Source organism: Caretta caretta, chromosome 13 (assembly GCF_965140235.1).
Source record: "Caretta caretta isolate rCarCar2 chromosome 13, rCarCar1.hap1, whole genome shotgun sequence".
NCBI lineage: Eukaryota > Metazoa > Chordata > Testudines > Cheloniidae > Caretta > Caretta caretta.
In genome coordinates this window covers 19,311,144-19,328,751 of record NC_134218.1, presented here as the reverse complement: position 1 = coordinate 19,328,751, position 17,608 = coordinate 19,311,144, and the positions used below count along the sequence as shown (strand labels likewise).

Genomic DNA, 17,608 nt, shown 5'->3' with positions numbered 1-17,608 from the left:
ACATCAGCCCCTTAACATACAGTACTTCAACATTAATTAGAAAACCATGGATCTCCTGCATTGTCATAGCATCATTGACCCTAGCCCCATTTTACTCCCCTGATTACTTTCACACAGGATAACCCATTCTCAAGAGAATCCTAATTTCAAGAAAAAAATCTCCCAGTGACTTGGGCTAAGTTTATGCTGTGTGTACATTTCATATTGTAAAACTGTATGATTTTCTGTCCTACAGTGATTAAAGCTGATTTAAAATGCTCACAACTTATGGTCTGGCTTTTAAAGTATATTACTTAATTGCATGATTATTAGCATCACTGAAACAGTTGCTATGGTTACCAAATCCTTCAACTCATTCCTTAATCCCTTTGAAAAGCTGCTTCCTTGAATGTTGTTGATCTTATTGGTCATTTTCAGTGTTTGAAGCCATTCTTTACATTTCATAAGGTCCCTGTGCAGTTGTCAGTTTATTCTGGATACAAAAATTTTAAAGTGGTAGTTTTAAATACTTAATTTGCAATTGAAACTAGAGACGATGAATGGGAAGTGTATATTTAATCCATAAAATGTGTGGATGACTTGAAACACTTTTAAAAATAGACTAGATCTGTGTCTTTGAGAGGGAACAAAAACAAGTCTTTGATCAAGTTCAAGTTTCAAACCAGATGGCCTACAACCTACTTTCCAAAATGTTGTCATATCCAGTGCTGAAAAGATGTAGAATTTCCTATATTGCCAGTCTCAAGTGTACAAAAATGCTAAGTCTGGCCCCCAAAAGCCATGAGACTGGATTAAAAATCATTAGATATTTTAAAATAGTAAATCTGAATTTCTTTTTAGTTTCCTGCTGTTTTTGAGCCTTTAGCATTCATGATATCAATGTTTACTCCACAACCACAAAAGTTAAAAACTTCCTTTTAAGAAAGAGAAAGCTGATATTCTTTCTAGTCACATGAGTCCAGGAACCTATGACTTTAAGGAGGGGGAAATTGTGAACCCCACAGTTAAATCATGAGATTTGGCAGTACTGGATTCCTCGGGAGCAGAGATTTAACACATTTTTTCCAGAAAAAGAGCTGGGTACCATCATGGTTATCTGAATAAAAAGGTTGCTTTTTAAATATTTATCTAGAATTCCCTGTTAAGGTAAATAACGCCTGAGATTATTAACATTGAAATCATCTTTATAATCAAATGTATTTTTCATTAGTTATCCAACTTGTTTGCTTTTGTAGTCCTCTCGGTTTTGGGGGGATGAAATTTGGCTAGTTAGTTTCACTTTTTATAGTTACTTTCATGTTCTGACTCTCATGCACAAGCCTAATACTCTATGGTTTGAGCTTATAGCATTGAGGGGAAATGTTTTCATTGGATTAAAATAATCATGAAAACACATATTCGATTTTGTAAAACTCTGTGTTTAAAGATTGGGTTTATTTGTTTTGGTTTTGGATGTGTGGGTTTAAGCCCTGATTCAAGGAACCGGCGGCTTATGTCCCATTGTCTTCACTACATTCACTTTATGTATGTGCTTAGGTGCTTTGCTGAGCAGAGATGAATTTAAGCTTATGCTTAAACCTAAGCACCACTGAAGTACTTTGCCTAATGGGGCCTAAGTGCTGGCAAATGGTGACAGCCCTTGACATTGAAATCTTCCTTATCTCTGTCCTGCTGGATTGTTTTTTGTAATATACACCCCTTTCCAACCCAAAGCAGAACCAAAGAACCATCACTTGCCAATCTCTTCTGGTTATTCCACTTGATCTGGTTACTTGCACTGGTTTTGAAGCAGTCCTCTAGAAGCAAAGGCTTCCTGTCAGAGCTACCAGACCCCCTGCAATGAGCAGCTAAGCATTTCACAGGCACCAAGCTAAAATGATTTATAGCATATACTATATTTAGGGCTGAGGTTTGATGTAGATCTGTAATTCCAGCAGAAAGTCTTATTCTGCCCTGGATCCATGCATTTAGGACAATTAGAAATGCACCAATAAAAACTTAGCTTCAGAACTTGAGCATTTAAGTACAAGTCAGGGGTCCTGATACATTCAGCAGGAGCACTAGAAAACATGCATGGTCAGGTGTTCGGCTCAACTGTTATGGTTTACTTTATTTCTCATCTACCAGTTCTAGAACATCACCAATGTATTAGGGCCTTTACAGTGGGCTGTGAAGAAAAGATCCAGGTCCCAAGGACCTTACAACCACAATCCCAGCAGTAGAGGAACAGTGAGGATGTGCCATGCGGCTTTGCAAGGGTTTGTGTTTTTGTTTTTGATGAGACAGCTTACATCTCCTTCATAATATTCATAATTATCACAGCCTGATTACACTGCGCCCCACACCCCCAGAGACACCCCCACCCCCGCCCCATTATTAGGGAACAAGAGAGGGCCGGGATCATGCATGAGATTTAAGCTGCCTCCTTGGAACTCACTTTGCAAAAATCCTTCATCGCAAAAGGAAGAGGATCAACAATAATTCCCTGCGACGGAGAGTGTGTTCAGTGTTGGAGGAGAGAGGGCATATCCCATTACAGGGGAGGGGGCGGTACGGAGCGAGCTCTTGGGAGCTCTGCCGGCTGCTGCTCGCCCCGGGCTCTGCACAGCCACCAAGCCCTTGGCGAGGCAGCTGTCCCCGGGCCGGGGAACCAGGACTACAACGCCCAGGCTCCGCCATCCCAGCGGCAGTAGGCAGGGCTGTAGCAACGTGGCGCTGTGCGGCACTACCCCCTGGCTCAGCGCTGCCGGGCGCTGAGTGGGGCTGGCGGGGCAGGGAAAGTTTCTGGGGCGGGAGTTTCTGGAGGGTTTCGAGCCGGATCGTGGCAGGCGAGGCGTGCCCGAGCCTGGGCACCCCTCCCCAGGCGAGAAGAGTGCAGGACTTTAGTGGCTGGCTGCCCGGGGATCCTGGATGTGGATCCCCCGTTCAGGGACGGGGATCCCTTGTCCAGGGACGGGGAGCCCCGCTCCTCTCCGGGTCTGGGTCAGAGCCCCCCTGCTCAGGGCTGGTGCTGCAGCGGGGGCGGATCCCCCCCAGGCACAGATGATCGGAGGGACCTGAATCAGTCGGTTTGGGTTTTACTGCCCACTCCCTGCTGGATTGTCCCTGGCTGTTTGGAAACAAACTTGAGCCGAACTCCCCGGCCTCTCGCATCGCCATGGGTAAGTGCCATGTCCGCCCGGCGATGGGCTGGGGGCGCAGCGGGGCGTGCAGGGCTGGCTGGCTCGGGGCGGAATGCAGGGGGCCGGGCTGGGGGTTGCTTTGTCACTCGCCTGCGCTGGGGATCCCGCTTTGCTGCTGCTTCTCTCCCAGCCCCAGTGACCTCCTCCCCCCAGCCCGGATTTCGCAGCCCGCCTGCGGGAGGGGAATGGTTTAAGGAATGATGCTTCCTGGCCGGATTTGTGGGGGTGGAGGAGAGATGGATCTGGGGGTGATGTCCCCCCTGGAGTTTTGGTGCTGTGAAGGGGGCTGGGTTGAATTCACACATACACAGCCCGGAGGAGGGATCACTCCGTTACCTAATCAATGACAGGGGCAGAGAGGGCAGCTTCCCCCCTTCCGAGCCGGAGGATTCAGATTCCGTGGCCCTCTCAGTCCTTGGGCTCTCTGCTGAGGGTGCCACCGGTTGGAGCTGGTGGCTTTTGTAATAGGGATTCTTGTACTCTAGGAATGGGCCTGAGACCCATCAACCCATGTCCCAGATTTCATGGGATATCAGGCTTGATGTTAAGAGAACTGTTACTGATTACTCCAGATACTACCTTCCTTACAACACTGCCACGGATTTCCTAAAGTCCTCTCCTCTCCCTCTTCTGTAGTAGCGGAAAACCACTGTCATTCATTCTCAGCTGGCTAATTAGATTAACTTAATCCTCATACCACCCTCACAGTCAACTCTAGCACACCAGTCTGGTCTCCATTTTCAATAGAGGCTAGTTTTTGGGTGCCAACTTCACACACCTTAAAAGGGCTTGATTTTTTTCAGAGGGTGGGTGCTCAGCACTTTTTGAAAATCAAGCACAGAATCTAGGCACAGAAACAGAGACATCCAAAATCATTAACCCCCTTTGAACATAGAAATCACATTTTGTTTTGTATTGGTAAGTTTCAGACCATTTTTAAGGCTTTGTAGAACCAGAACCCTATAGTCAGGCATGAGCATGCAGGGTGCTGTACCTCAGGGGGCTGAATTGTAGCTGTGTCTTTTTTTTTTTTATTGCTAACTGCTTGTGGACAGGAAGCACCAGACCAGAAGTCTTATGAAAACGTAGCTAACAGAAAAGATCCGAAAATCAGGATGAAATTTTCACACACACAAAAATTGTTGAACATTTCAAACTGATTTTTGGCAAAATTTTGAATTTAGAAATCTTTTTACCAAATCTCGTAGCAAACTTATTAGGCCAAATTCTCCCCTGTGCCCTAGCCCCTTAATGCCACTCTGGTGATATGAAGGGGAGGAAACAACTCCTGGGGAACTCCCAGTGAAAGAGAGTTCCCCAGCCACTGAACCAAGCTGCTGGAACACTCTCTGCCAGCCCCCCATGTATGGAGCATGGCCAAGGTCTGGGGCACTGGCAACTCACACCTAGCACACCCAGAAGGGGGCTTTGCAGTCAGAGCATCAGTTAAAGCTGCTCAGAGGCACTGATTTTCTCCAGAAGCCACTGCTTGCCCTTAGAATACAAGGAGCACACAAGGTGGCTTAAAACCAACTTTGCCCCCAGCCCCACTTCCTGGGCTGAGTGCAGGACTGGAACAACTGAGAATTAAGACTAGTTATTAAATTTTTTGTTAAAGGAAGTTGCACGGATTGAGAGTGTTGGCACTGGTCTTATGCAAATAATGTCTTTAGCGGTACAAAAGTCAGTTTACCTGAATCCTGATCGGCACCACCAATTACTATTCTAGACCTGAGTGAGTGCACACTTGACAGAGAGGCATCGGTGAGACTCACTAAACTTTCCCCCCTTGTGACATTAAGTAAAGAATCAAGAGAAGAGTGCAAATGTGAAAGCCAAGTGCAGGGACACATGTCGCTAAGCCCCCCTGACAGCATTGCAAATGACTGAATAGCAAGCTGGATTTAAATCAAAGGTCATAAATCGTTAGTGCCCACAAAGATAATGAGAAGTACAGTAGAATGGCCCTGTCCCCTTTCTGTTCTTATTGAGCAAATATTGTTTCTAATTATCTATATTACATGTGTGCAAGAAGTGATTAAGTGTAGGTAACTGCATGGAGGGTGGTTTTTGGCATGTATCAGGAGTGACATAATGAATACAAATGGCATGACAAAATGCTACAGAATAAATATAAATGTAAATATAGCCTTTACTGAGAAATAACCTTTACTGCGTACTGTAATTAGAAGCTAAATATAGACACTTCCTGTAAAGCACAGACTGCAAAACATCTTATAAAGCTCTAGTTGAGGAAACTTTTCCATATTTCAGTGGGTGTTTCCATAATTTGTTTCCCATAGTCTATTTAAATTAAAGTATTTTAAATTAAAGCAAAACCAGTAACAAAGCATCAGTGTCACATGCTGGAAAACAGCATATCACAGAACAAACTCCTGACTGCATCTCAACATTTAGGAGAAATAGGTCATTTGGAGTGATGAACATTATCTGTGCTGTTATTATTGGTGTTGCCCAAATACCCCAATCAGGTTTGGGGCCCCATTGTGCTAGGTGCTGTACAAACACAGATGAAGTGACAGTCCCTAGCCCAGAGAACTTAAGGCTTTTGTCACAAAGAAATATGCAGAGCCCAAGACTGGCCAGGAGAACTAATTCTCTATTACAAGCCAATATCTTTTAATACCACTGCCCAAATTCATCCTTATTTTCCACTAGTCAGGTTCTCCCACAATAGTTTTTTCCTTATATAGTGCCTCTCATCAAGGCTCTCAAAGCACTTTATAAATACTAATTAAGTCCCACAAACACCTCTTCCAAGAAGGTAGCTCTGTATCATTATCCCTATTGTACAGAAATGGAAAAATGAGGTGCAGAAAAGTTAAGAGACTTGACCAAGGTCATGTGTCACATCAGTGATACAGGCAGAAATAGAATGAAGGGGTTCTAATTTCTGCAACCATTGGAGAACACTCCTGCCCTAATTTTACTCTCATAGGCTATATATAAAGGCCTGGTATCTTGTGTGGGGCATTAAACCTAAATGATGAGACTGAGGCCCCAGGATTTTGTGGCAGGGACCGAGGGATTATATAGCATGGCCAAGCACTCTACTCCTAACTGCCCTCCACTAGTCTAGTCCAAACCATTTAGTATTCTTTGTGTATCTGATTTATTCTGATATTAAATTCAGGGCTTGTCTAGATACAGAAGTTGAACTGAAATCTGGTTAGTTAAACCAGTGCAAATTTTGTGTATGATCTCTCTTATATTGTCTTCATGCTCGTTTTATTGGTTTAACTTGCTCCTGTACATTTACCCACACAAGTGAAACTGATATAAACCCAGTTTAAACTGACATAAGAGAGTACACGTATAGAGTCATATCAATCAGTGTAAAATCATGCCATTAATTAAAATGGTGCAACTCTGTGGATAGACCACACGAGAAAGTCTGCTTTCACTGAAGTCAGTGGGAAAGCTCCCAGTCAGGCCAGGATTTTATCCCAGGCCTCAGTTTATTTTGTGCTGCCCCACTGTTTTATTTTCAGTATGGTTCAACTGCCTGTACTGACCATACCTACCGGCCTCGTAGAGATTGTCATGGCAAAGCTGGAGCTTTTCAGCATCCAGGAAAGTGTGGGCAGTGGCTTTGGTTTTTGGTACCAGGGGACAGCTGAGGCCTTTGGTAGGGGGATAGGCTGCACTTCCTCTTAGCCTCCCCTTTTTGGACAGAGGTAGAGGTGGTTTTAAATCAGGGGGTAAGAGGGATTGAGCCACTACTCCAGCAGCCTTTGATAGCAAGTAGCTGTGTGCCCCTATATGCACTCCCGAACATTTTCCATTGCATTCAGCAATGAAAAACAAGCTCTATGTTCCTTCTAAAATATTCAGCAGCGAAGAGTTAATGCTGAAGTTTAAATCAGCCTCAGACTTAAATTAAGGTGACTGGAGCATTTCACACCTCTCAGAGCACACACCACCAACCTGGTTTTGCATTCCCTTTGGCTTTCTTGTAGTGATAAGGGCTAGAGACTTCTTTTTAGTTAATGAGATTCTGGAGCATAACTGTGCTGCAATTTCAGAATAATCCACACTCCTGCAGCAATTTACCTGCACACACATAATCATGCAATGCACAGGGGCCTGGCTATATGATACCACTTATCTGATGAGGAGACATTAAAGGGAAGTCCTTGAGATCTCTGCCTCTGTTCTTAGCATTAGCAAAGGGACTTAAAAATGGAGATGATCAGAGGAAAGAAAGGGGACACAAAATCAGTTAGTTTAATATTGTGTTAGCATAACACTGTCTAGAACCTCCGTACCCTGACCTAGAATTTCTGATGGAAATAATTTACCACACTAGAAGTCAGATACAGTAAAGTCAGGTTTTAGAATGGGGAAGTTTGGGTCTAACATACTGGACGTCCCTTGTAATGAAAATATGATGGTTGGACAAGGAGCAAGGATCTTCTCAGGAAGTCAGAGTTTATGCTGGACTTTAGGGGAATGGAATACATTTTCCCCAGGAAGGCCTGACCGTTGCAGAGAATTAAGGAGGGATTATGTAAGAAGTTAGAGGAAATGCGGTAACAAGCAGCAAAGGGCTCACAGGATGGCCCAAGCAGTCCTTTCTGGCTCTCTGGTGTGAGAGTTAACAGGCAGGGGTGTCAGTATTCAGCACATAGAAACAGTAACTTGCTCCTCTGATGATTTATTTGTGAAATTCCTAGGTGGTGAAAAGAAGCCACACGGATGCTTCTAAGTTGCAAACTGAGGACTGAGCATCATAATGGTAACACAACCCACAGAAAAATACAGAAAGGAGAAAACTACATCCCCTGGCTGGGAAGTTGTTGAACATACAAAATAGTTTGGACAGTCTAAGGGGGAATTAGCCTGGCTTCTCCACTATAAATCGGTGACTTCCAATTATAGCTAAGTCTTACCTGTGTTCACACAGGCCCACATTTTCAGAACTGTGAGCACAAATATGTGCACCCCTTTCCATGACTAAACTGCATGCACAGTTGTGATGCCTGAATGCACACTCGTAATTCCATAAATACATACCCAGACAAATGCTTGGTTGTTTATAGGCGTGATTATCACAATTGTACACCCAGTTGTTGTAACTGTTTGTGTAACTTAGGTGTGCGAATGTGCATGCTGAAAACCTGGGCCTCCTTTTATCAGAACAGCTTTCTCTATTTTGTGTAACTACAGAGTTTTCATTATAAAGCCAGCAGAGTGAATCTTTGAAATCCCACTGTTGCTTGCTTGCTTTCCAGGTCGTACATTGCTGGTCCTCCTGTTGCCTGCAACCGTCTCTCTCCTGGGTGGGTTAATGTTTGGATATGAGCTGGGGATTATCTCTGGTGCCTTACTGCAACTGCAGATGGACTTCCACCTCAGCTGCTTTGAACAGGAAACCCTTGTGAGTTCCCTGCTCATTGGGGCTCTCCTAGCCTCTTTGGTTGGTGGGATCTTCATTGACCATCACGGAAGGAGGAGGGCGATACTGGTCAGCAACCTAATCTTGTTGTGTGGCAGCCTCATTCTAACATTGGCAGGATCATTTATTTGGCTGGTATTTGGACGTATGACTGTAGGGTTTGCAATCTCTGTGTCGTCCATGGCATGCTGCATCTATGTCTCTGAAATGGTGGCTGCACATCAACGAGGGCTGCTGGTGTCTCTCTATGAAGCTGGCATCACCGTGGGCATCTTACTTTCATATGCGCTGAACTACATCTTCTCAGAGATGGCTGAGGGATGGAGATATATGTTTGGATTGGCTCTTGCACCGACTGCCATACAGTTTCTCAGTATCCTGCTCCTCCCGACTAAGCCTGTTGTATTAAACCTATGGGACTGTGACTCTCAGAGGGGCCTCATTCAACCAAAGAACAGTGAAGATGGAGAGGAAGCAAAGCTAGAGCCATGTAAGGAGAAGCATTATTCCTTTCTTGACCTTTTCAGGTCTAGAGACAACATGAAAAGCAGGACTCTGGTTGGCCTGGGATTGGTGCTCTTTCAGCAGTTCACCGGGCAACCTAATGTGCTGTGCTATGCTTCCAAAATCTTCCGCTCCGTGGGATTTCAGAATGATTCATCAGCTGTCCTGGCTTCTGTGGGGCTCGGGGTGATGAAGGTGATTGCAACATTAGTTGCAATGGTTTTTGCAGATAAGGCCGGCAGAAGGGTATTACTGATTGCTGGGTGTGTAGTGATGTCTGTCTCCGTCACTGCTATTGGCCTCACCAGCTGGACTGTTCCATTGGATAAGGCCAGAGACTGTAAGACTGCCACAGAGCCCAATGCTTCGTACACCATAGCACAACAGCCCATGCAGCCAGTATCCTCCCAACCAGCTATGTTGTACATCCCACGGACTTCAGCTGCTGGTGAAAGTCAAGTGAGTCCCGGTTTTGCTCTTACCAGACCAGAGGGCCTTACAAAAGCCTTTGCCCGTGCTAGAAACAGAGAGATCATTACAGAGACTTCCCGCACTCAGAAAATGGACCTGCCAAGTCAGTCCAATGAAGAGATGGTGCAAAGCACAAGCTCTCCTTTCAGTGATACTCCCAGTAGGGAACATATGGTTTTAAATTGGATTACTTTGCTGAGCATGATGGCCTTTGTGAGTGCATTCTCAATTGGATTTGGACCAAGTAAGTATGGCGTTTATACATGCTCTGTCTGCCATAACCCATAGTATAAAACCACGACTGATCTTCACAATACTCTGGAAACATTTGCTATGTACCTGCTTTACAAGGCAGCTGAGGGTCGTGCAACTGAAAAAATACCCCACACTCACGCCTACCTGAATGATTTCATGCTGCTCCAGCCCTGCATATTGGAGGTCCGGTACAGCATCAGTATAAGGTTCCCATACACATTACCTCTTCCCTGAGTTATTTTATTTATAGCTTTTTCTCTGGTGCTCATCGCTATAGAAACTGGGTACCTCACAAACATTGAGCTGATCTTCACAACACCCCTGGGAGGCAGGGAAAAATTATTAACCACATTTTACAGATGGGAAACTGAGGCACAAAGTGACTTGCCAAAGGTCACACATGAGGTCAGTGGCAGAGCTGAGAGAAGAACCCATATATCCTGAGTTCCAGTCCAGTGCAGCATTCCCTTCTTCCTTACTCTAGCTGGCAGGTCCACTCTAGGCTTTAAAATATATTTGGAAATCTCACAACGCATAATAAGAGAAGGAAACATTGGCTTGAAGTTACATCTGGAATTTCATGTGTTTTTTTAATAGTTACTGTTCACTGTCCAAAAGTCCAGTATACATCAGTGCCTCACAGCACGAAATTTGGTCCCTGGATCTGCATGGCCCTATCAACCCTCTGCGTCTCTTCTGAGAGAGTCAGCAAAGGTGACAAGTCATTACTGCCAACTGGGATGTGGGTGCCCATCCACTAGGAACTGGAGTGAAATTATCAACTCATTTCACAGGTGTTACCAGACACTTGCCACCTGGCAATGGTTTTTAGTCATAACTCACCTGGACCACATTAGATAGGTGATCCGCAGTTGAAAACTTAAGTATCGCACACCCAACCTATCCTCATCCCAGCTGCCTTTTATTTTAGGCAATGAAAGCTGTATTATACTTGCCTAAATTGATATTTTGAATAATTTTAAAATTGAATCATTTTTGCTTTTTATTTATTGTTATTTATAGTTACCCCTTTGAAAGTATCCCACTAACATCTGCTCTTTGACTGAATTCCTCGCATGAGCTCCCAGATTTGTTACTGCGGGGCTGCTTGTGAGTGCTAGCGTGCTGGCATTTATTTATTCTGTTTTCAATAATATTGAAGTTTTTATTTGTGGGAAAAGGAAACAACATCTACTGAAGTTAAAAAGATCTAAGTAAAAAGACAGTAGGTCCACGGTAGGCCTCATAAACTAGACAGCATACCTTTAAGTTGTTTTATGCCATCACCTACGGTTTCACAAAACACTGAATTATTTCTGGGACATACCTAGATTATATACTGAAATGTCCTGCACTCTGTGACAGGTAGTGGGGTCCCTTGGAGCTTAGGAGAACTGAATTCTATTCCCAGCTCTGCCACATACTTCTGTGCAACCTTGGGTACGTCAGTTAACCTCTCAGTGCCTCAGTTTCCCCATCTGCAAAGCTGAGTTAATACCACTTATCCACCTGTGTAAAGCAATGAGCTCCATGACTGCAAAGCATGGTGTAGGGGCCCAATACTCTTCTTATTATTTTTAAATGAAATGCATGTAATAGAAACAGCTGCCTAGAAGTAAAATAGACACACGACTGGGTAAGTGTTAGGTGTGATGCTCCAAGACTGAGTTGCATACGTCCCACCAAGTCTAAAGGGAGCAGCCATCCCTGCTCACCTTTCTGGAAATGGCCGCCCTGCGCATGAGAGATACCCTCTCTGTGTGTACTGTTCCCATCTCCACAAGTGGTGTCTCTGATTTTAGACAAAATGTAGCTCTGTCTCCTGCCTTTATCCTGCTGTTTAGAACTGAGCCTGTTTATGTCCCAAATGTAGCTTCATGTAACTGGGTTTTTAGGAGCTTTTCTGCAGGTTCCTCCTAAGTCGCTCTCCCTGGGCCTTTGCATGTAGTTTGTCTCTGTATTTGTATTTTGTTCCTCCACAAAATAGGAAAGATGGGATTTTAAAAAACTCTCAGCCTTAGCATCTCCTGTTGAAGTCAATTGGAGCTTTAACATTGAATTAAATGGGAGCAGAGATAGGCCAGTGTTCATCCCTTGTAAAATCCAGCCCTAAAACTTTCCCACACTCTTTCACACTAAAGGTGCCTAAAGATGCTGTTGTCTTTCTCTCTTTCCTCTCTGCAGTGATATGGCTGGTCCTCAGTGAGATCTATCCTGCTGGAATAAGAGGAAGGGCCTTTTCCTTCTGCAACAGCTTTAACTGGGCTGCTAATTTACTGATCAGCCTCTCATTCCTTGATCTCATTGGTATGTATAGTCCTCATTTCCTGTTTGCCTTTCCAAATGCAGTCCAAGCACTCTTCTGTTCTCTGCTGTCAGGGTACTAGAATCAATCAGGCTGCCAATGTCACCACTGGCCACAGGATGCTGTGTGGGGATTGTGCATCATTTCAGGCTACTGGTGGTTAGGTACTAGACAAAAGGGCACTATTCCTTGGTCACTCTGATAGGAGCCAGGCTGATTTTATCTCTGCTATAAGTGGCTCCCTGTAGCGTCTGTGTCATCCATAGTGATAAAAACAACATAGCTTTTGCTTAATTCTTTCACATTGGGTTATTTTGTGATGTGAGCAATGGAAATGTACTGGCTGAGTGCAGCTAATCTGAATCAGTCTGGAAAGCACGAAGTTTGCAACTTTTGGAACCCTTTGCTCTTCAACTTTTCTTGCCAGCAGAGCTGTCTGATGAACTAGACTGAGAAAATCATCAGATACTGCCTGGCCTCTGGAGCTGAGGTTAATCCCTGCTCCTTACACAGCTCTGGCAGGCAGAGAGACTGGGATGTCAGTACTTCAGAGTTCTGGAGTTGTGAGCTGTCTTTCTCATTGGCTGATTCACAATCCAGGCCTTGTGTGTTTCTCTGCTATGTTTTACAGGCTTCTCTAAGTACAGTGGCCCCAAACAACACAACTGATGTTTGGTCAAGATACCAACTTGCATCATATGCCAAAGGACTATAAGTGCAAATGGTGTGATCTCTTGTTAACCCTTCTCTCTTTTTAACCTGTTTTTGTAGATGCCATAGGCTTGTCATGGATGTTTCTTCTCTACGGAGTAGTGGGAGTGGCAGCTGTTATATTTATTTATCTTTTTGTTCCGGAAACGAAAGGACAATCTCTAGAGGAGATAGACCAGCAGTTCTCAAGGAAACGGTATGTACACTGTGGTGCTGGCTCTTTTCCAGGTCAAAGGGCCCTATCCTATTACTTTAGTAGGGGGTCTTTGTAAAGTACATGAAGGATCAGGCCCCCAGTCATTCATCCGAAAAACAACTGATCTGTGTTATTAAGGGCATGTCTACACTACAGAACTATGTTGACCTAAGTTATGTCGGCATACAGCCGCCTCAATAATTAAATCACTTTTGCATGTCCACACGATGCTCCTTGTTTTGGTAGTGCATGTCCTCACTGGGAGCGCTTACGCCAATTTAACTGTCAGTGTGGGGTATTGCGGGATGGCTTCTGAAAGCCAGTAACAGTAGATGTAAGCAACACAGTGTCTACACTGATACTGCATCAACCTAACTACATCGACATTGACGCTATGTCTCCCGTGAAGGTAGAGTTATTAAGTCAGCGTAGTGGGGCAGTTACACCAGCAGGAGCAAACTTTTAGTGTAACCACTTCCATAGTTAGGTCGACGCAAGGCAGCTTATGTAGACGAGGCCTCAATTCTGAATGAGATCATCCACACAGATGTTTAATGCAGTTTAACCAATCCAATTTAAATTCACACCTCTAATTAGTTTGGATTAATTTTCCTGAGCATTCCTGTATAGACAAGTCCTTAGATTGATAGCTAGTCAGCAAAATGTCTGTGAATGAATCACTAAAATCTGAATTGTCTCATCAGTGGTGAGGAAGATTGATTTGTGCTGTTTATTTATTTGTACTTGATTCATCCTGGAGAATGAGTCTAGACTGGACAGTTTCACATTCTTATTCTCAGACACTATTGCAGTAGCGACAGGTCAGGGCTGAGGTGCATTAACAGACCTGGGGGGAATTGGGGAGAAAATTGCAGGGGTTGCTGCAGGTCAGCATTGAGGTGCACTCTTAGCCAAGCTATGTGGGGAGTCAGGACTGGACTAGGGGGCATCACAGGTCAGGATTGAAGGGCATTGCAGGAGATGCAGAGGAAGGACTTTAGTCTGCCATTTACACCCTCATAAATTAGTAGAGTCATGGATTTTTAAGCCACAAGGGACTATCTAGTCTGTCCTCCAATATAATACAGGCCGTAGCTTTTCGCCCAGTACTTCCTGCATCAAGCCCATAACTTCTGGTTGAGATAGAGCATGTGTTTTAGGAAGATGCCAAGGATGGATTCTGTGCCCACCATGAGTTGAGAGGGGAAGAAAAGTAAACACTAAAACACTGATAACAGCAGCTGCTCCTGGCTGACCTTAGTCATTGTCCGGCAGGTTGTTGAAAGGAAACACATTCAGGCGAAGATTTGGAAGAAGGGGAAACTTTGCACATGCTCAGTACCAAAGGGTGGAGGACTCCAGCGCCTCCTGAAACAAGCCACCTGCAGCGAGTGTCAATGTCAGGAAACAAACAGGGTCTGTGACAACAAGAGATTTATTCTGGATAGCTTCAACATAAGGCAGTCACTGGCTTGAGGGAAAAGCCCTGGCACAATAAGCCAGCGGGCTGAACTCATTGCAGTGCCTTGAATCTTGAGACACAGATGTTAGCGATGCTGTAGATTGTATCCCTATATATATGTGCTGTATGAATAGACAGTAGCGTTCTGGACTCTGAAGAGGGACCCTCTCATTGCTTTGGTATCTTTTATTATTTCAGAGGTTGGAACCTCCCACTGTTTGTTGATGTTTTTTGTATTTGAGAAATAAAGCACAACTTTTGCCAAGAAGTCCGGATTCTGTCTCTCTGCACTATCTGTGCACAGAATATTTATTGTCCTAGTTAAGAGACCTGCTTGCTTCATTACTGATGCACTGGCTGTTCCATGAGCATGTCGAAGATTTAACAATTTGTATTATATATTCTTCGTTTTTTAACTTTTGAGCAGTGCCATGGAGTCTGCCAGGTAATAAACAATCTAAATAACTGCCCTGATTGAACAGAGAGAATTATGCAGCCAATGCTAGTCCACAGGGCTATGGGGCAATATGTTCCAAAACGTAGCGGCCAAATGTTCTATGTAGCCTCCTCCTAACTGATTCCACAAGATTTTTTCACCTACACAAACAGGTATTTGTTTGCACACCTCCTGGGTGTGGTGTTCTGTCCCATCTAGTGGCACCGAGACCAGTTACAGAGAGAGAGAGAGCAAATGAGTCTGTTCTACAGCCTTAGCTAACGGCCAGCTGGCTTTTAGCTCATGCAGTAGAGGCTCATGCACTAAGCTCCTGAGGTCCCCGGGTTGATCCCAAACGACAATGACCGGGATCTGTCAGCGTTACACACATTTCCCCATTTTGCACACACAGAGGTTCTTTTGCATGCATGGACACAGGTTTTGCTTGCACAAAAGGTTGTGGGTGTGCTGTTTTCAGGCACTTTTTTGAAAATTTGGCCCCAAATCCTGTTTTTGCTTGTTCATTTTATGCAAAATTTTCTAAAATGAGCCCCTCTCAAATAGTCTCCTAAGCACATGTATGTCATTCAAAATGACACCATTAATTGATACCACAATCACCTCCTCAGGCAAAAGCCAGTGTCTTGGGCTCTGTTGGAGCAGTGGAGGAAGCAAGTCCCAAGTTTCAGTGCTGAGAATGAAAACCACTAGGCAGCTCCATAGTGACTAATGTATTGTTACCATCTGCCAATTGTTTGACAGCCTATATGAAATGAGTCTGAGTGCAGCTGCCAGTGGAGAGGTGGCCACAACAGCAAAACTGCCCACGCAGTTGCTGCTCCTCTTGAGTGTCTCCGCAGAGAGGGGAAGGGTCACATGGGCCATGGTTAATGACCTCCTTTCCTACCTCTAGCTGGAATTCCTTCATTGATTGTACCATTCCCCTTCCCCAAGTGACCTCCCTTGTCAATAGGAATGCTTCATTATTTCAGACTTTCACATCCTCCTTTCATCTTGTGTTGATCAGACAGTAATTTCAACCCTGACACTGCCCGGGGGGGACGTAGTTCAGTGATGACACTTCAGTTCACTTTCCTTTGCTCTGTCCATCATCATTAACAGACAGCTAACAGGAAGCAAGTCCCAATGCCATCAGGATGACTGCAGAAGCAGAACAAGTGCAGAGAGTTCTGAAATATGCCTTTGCTCCACAGCAGAGCTCCACCCCACGGAACTGGAGGCTCTGACTCCAGCCACAGTGTCTCTTTCTGATTAATCATTCATGCAGTCACTTTCTCCCCATTTGACGTAGTGGCCTTGTCATTCAAAGTCCCTCATTCAAATCCATCCTGAAAGCCCACTTCTCTCACCGTGCCTGCCAGAGACTAGCTGGCTGATACCATGACTGTGGAGTTACTGGGGATCATCCATCTGTCTCTTTGCTGACAAAACCTCACCCCCACTCTGGATTATAAATACTTTGTACTATCAAGACAAAGCCCATCACTCTCAGGGTTTCTGGCTCATTTGCATGCCATGCCTCTTCCCTAAACCTCCATCCCAGTGGCTGCCTGCTTCTATTCTAGGTTGTAAATTCTTTGGGGGCAGGGAGCGGGCCTTATGTTTGGGAAGCACCTAGCACGCTGAAGTGCTAATGAAGACAAACTAGTCATCCTCTATGAAAGCCACAGCAAAGTAGGACAGAAGCAGGGTCTCCCAGCAACCGAGATCCTCCTGAACTCAAAGGCTTTGGAGGATAGAGTCTTCCTAGCGAGAACATCTCCCCATATCCAGGCTTGGAACTAGGGACTTTATTTTCTAAAACCATTGAGTGCAGCTGGTCAGATAATGGTTATAGATGTCTGCTGCTCTTCCTTAGAGTCCCTCCTATACACACACCTGTGTCCTAGAGCCCCTATTACCAATGTGAGTTCCAGTTACCACACACAGCCCCTGATGAGTCATGGAAAGGGAAAGTCTTTCACTGAGTCTCTGGGCTGGGATTACAAGGGGTTTGTGGGGGAGGGTGACACACTGTTTTACTTGGTAAACCACCACCTTGATTTCATGCTGAATGTGATGTACCAAAATCACTGTAAAGACTTTGCAGTGCAGACAAAGGGGATGAGGAATCTTCCCTGCGTCAGAGAAAAAATGGGCATAAAGTAGTGAGATGTCAGGCCACTTGCTGAAACTCCCCCTTTTCAGTCACCATTCCCCATGGTACAAACACAGCCGCAGCTCCTGTGAGCTCACTAGGCTTTCATATTTTTTAAATGTTTATTCTGACACTATGAACAGGTTACACTGCCAGCCCTGCAGGGCACGTCTTCTCTTCTAAACTGACTGCATTTGCGTAGCCTAGATGGGAAGGCTAGCCCGGTGGTTAAGAAACTAACCTGAGATTCAGGAGAGCTGGGTTCAAGTTTGTGGCTCTGGCACTGATTTCCTATATGACCGTTGTCCCTGTGCCTCATTTTCCACATGTGTAGAATGAGGATAATTCTTCCCTGTCTCTGCAGGGTGTTGTGAGGTTAAACTCATTTAACTCCAGCGTGGCTCATTTCCTTTTAGCTCTGAGATATGGCTATACTAGAGAGCTGACAGTGGTGCAACTGTAAGCTCTCTCGTGTAGCCGCTCTAAACCGACGGAAGAGAGCTCTCCTG

The 17,608-nt window shown here is 44.7% G+C and overlaps 1 protein-coding gene across 1 annotated transcript; it reads left to right on the top strand.

Annotated features, from left to right (window-relative positions):
• The first annotated feature begins 2,471 nt into the window (after positions 1–2,471).
• On the top strand, positions 2,472–14,773 carry SLC2A10 (solute carrier family 2 member 10). Its single transcript, XM_048820542.2, has 5 exons — positions 2,472–3,161; positions 8,438–9,820; positions 12,016–12,138; positions 12,908–13,043; positions 14,319–14,773. Exons 1-5 carry the CDS (start codon positions 3,158–3,160, stop codon positions 14,413–14,415), a joined length of 1,743 nt encoding a protein of 580 aa, XP_048676499.2. The 5' UTR covers positions 2,472–3,157; the 3' UTR covers positions 14,416–14,773.
• Positions 14,774–17,608: the final 2,835 nt, after the last annotated feature.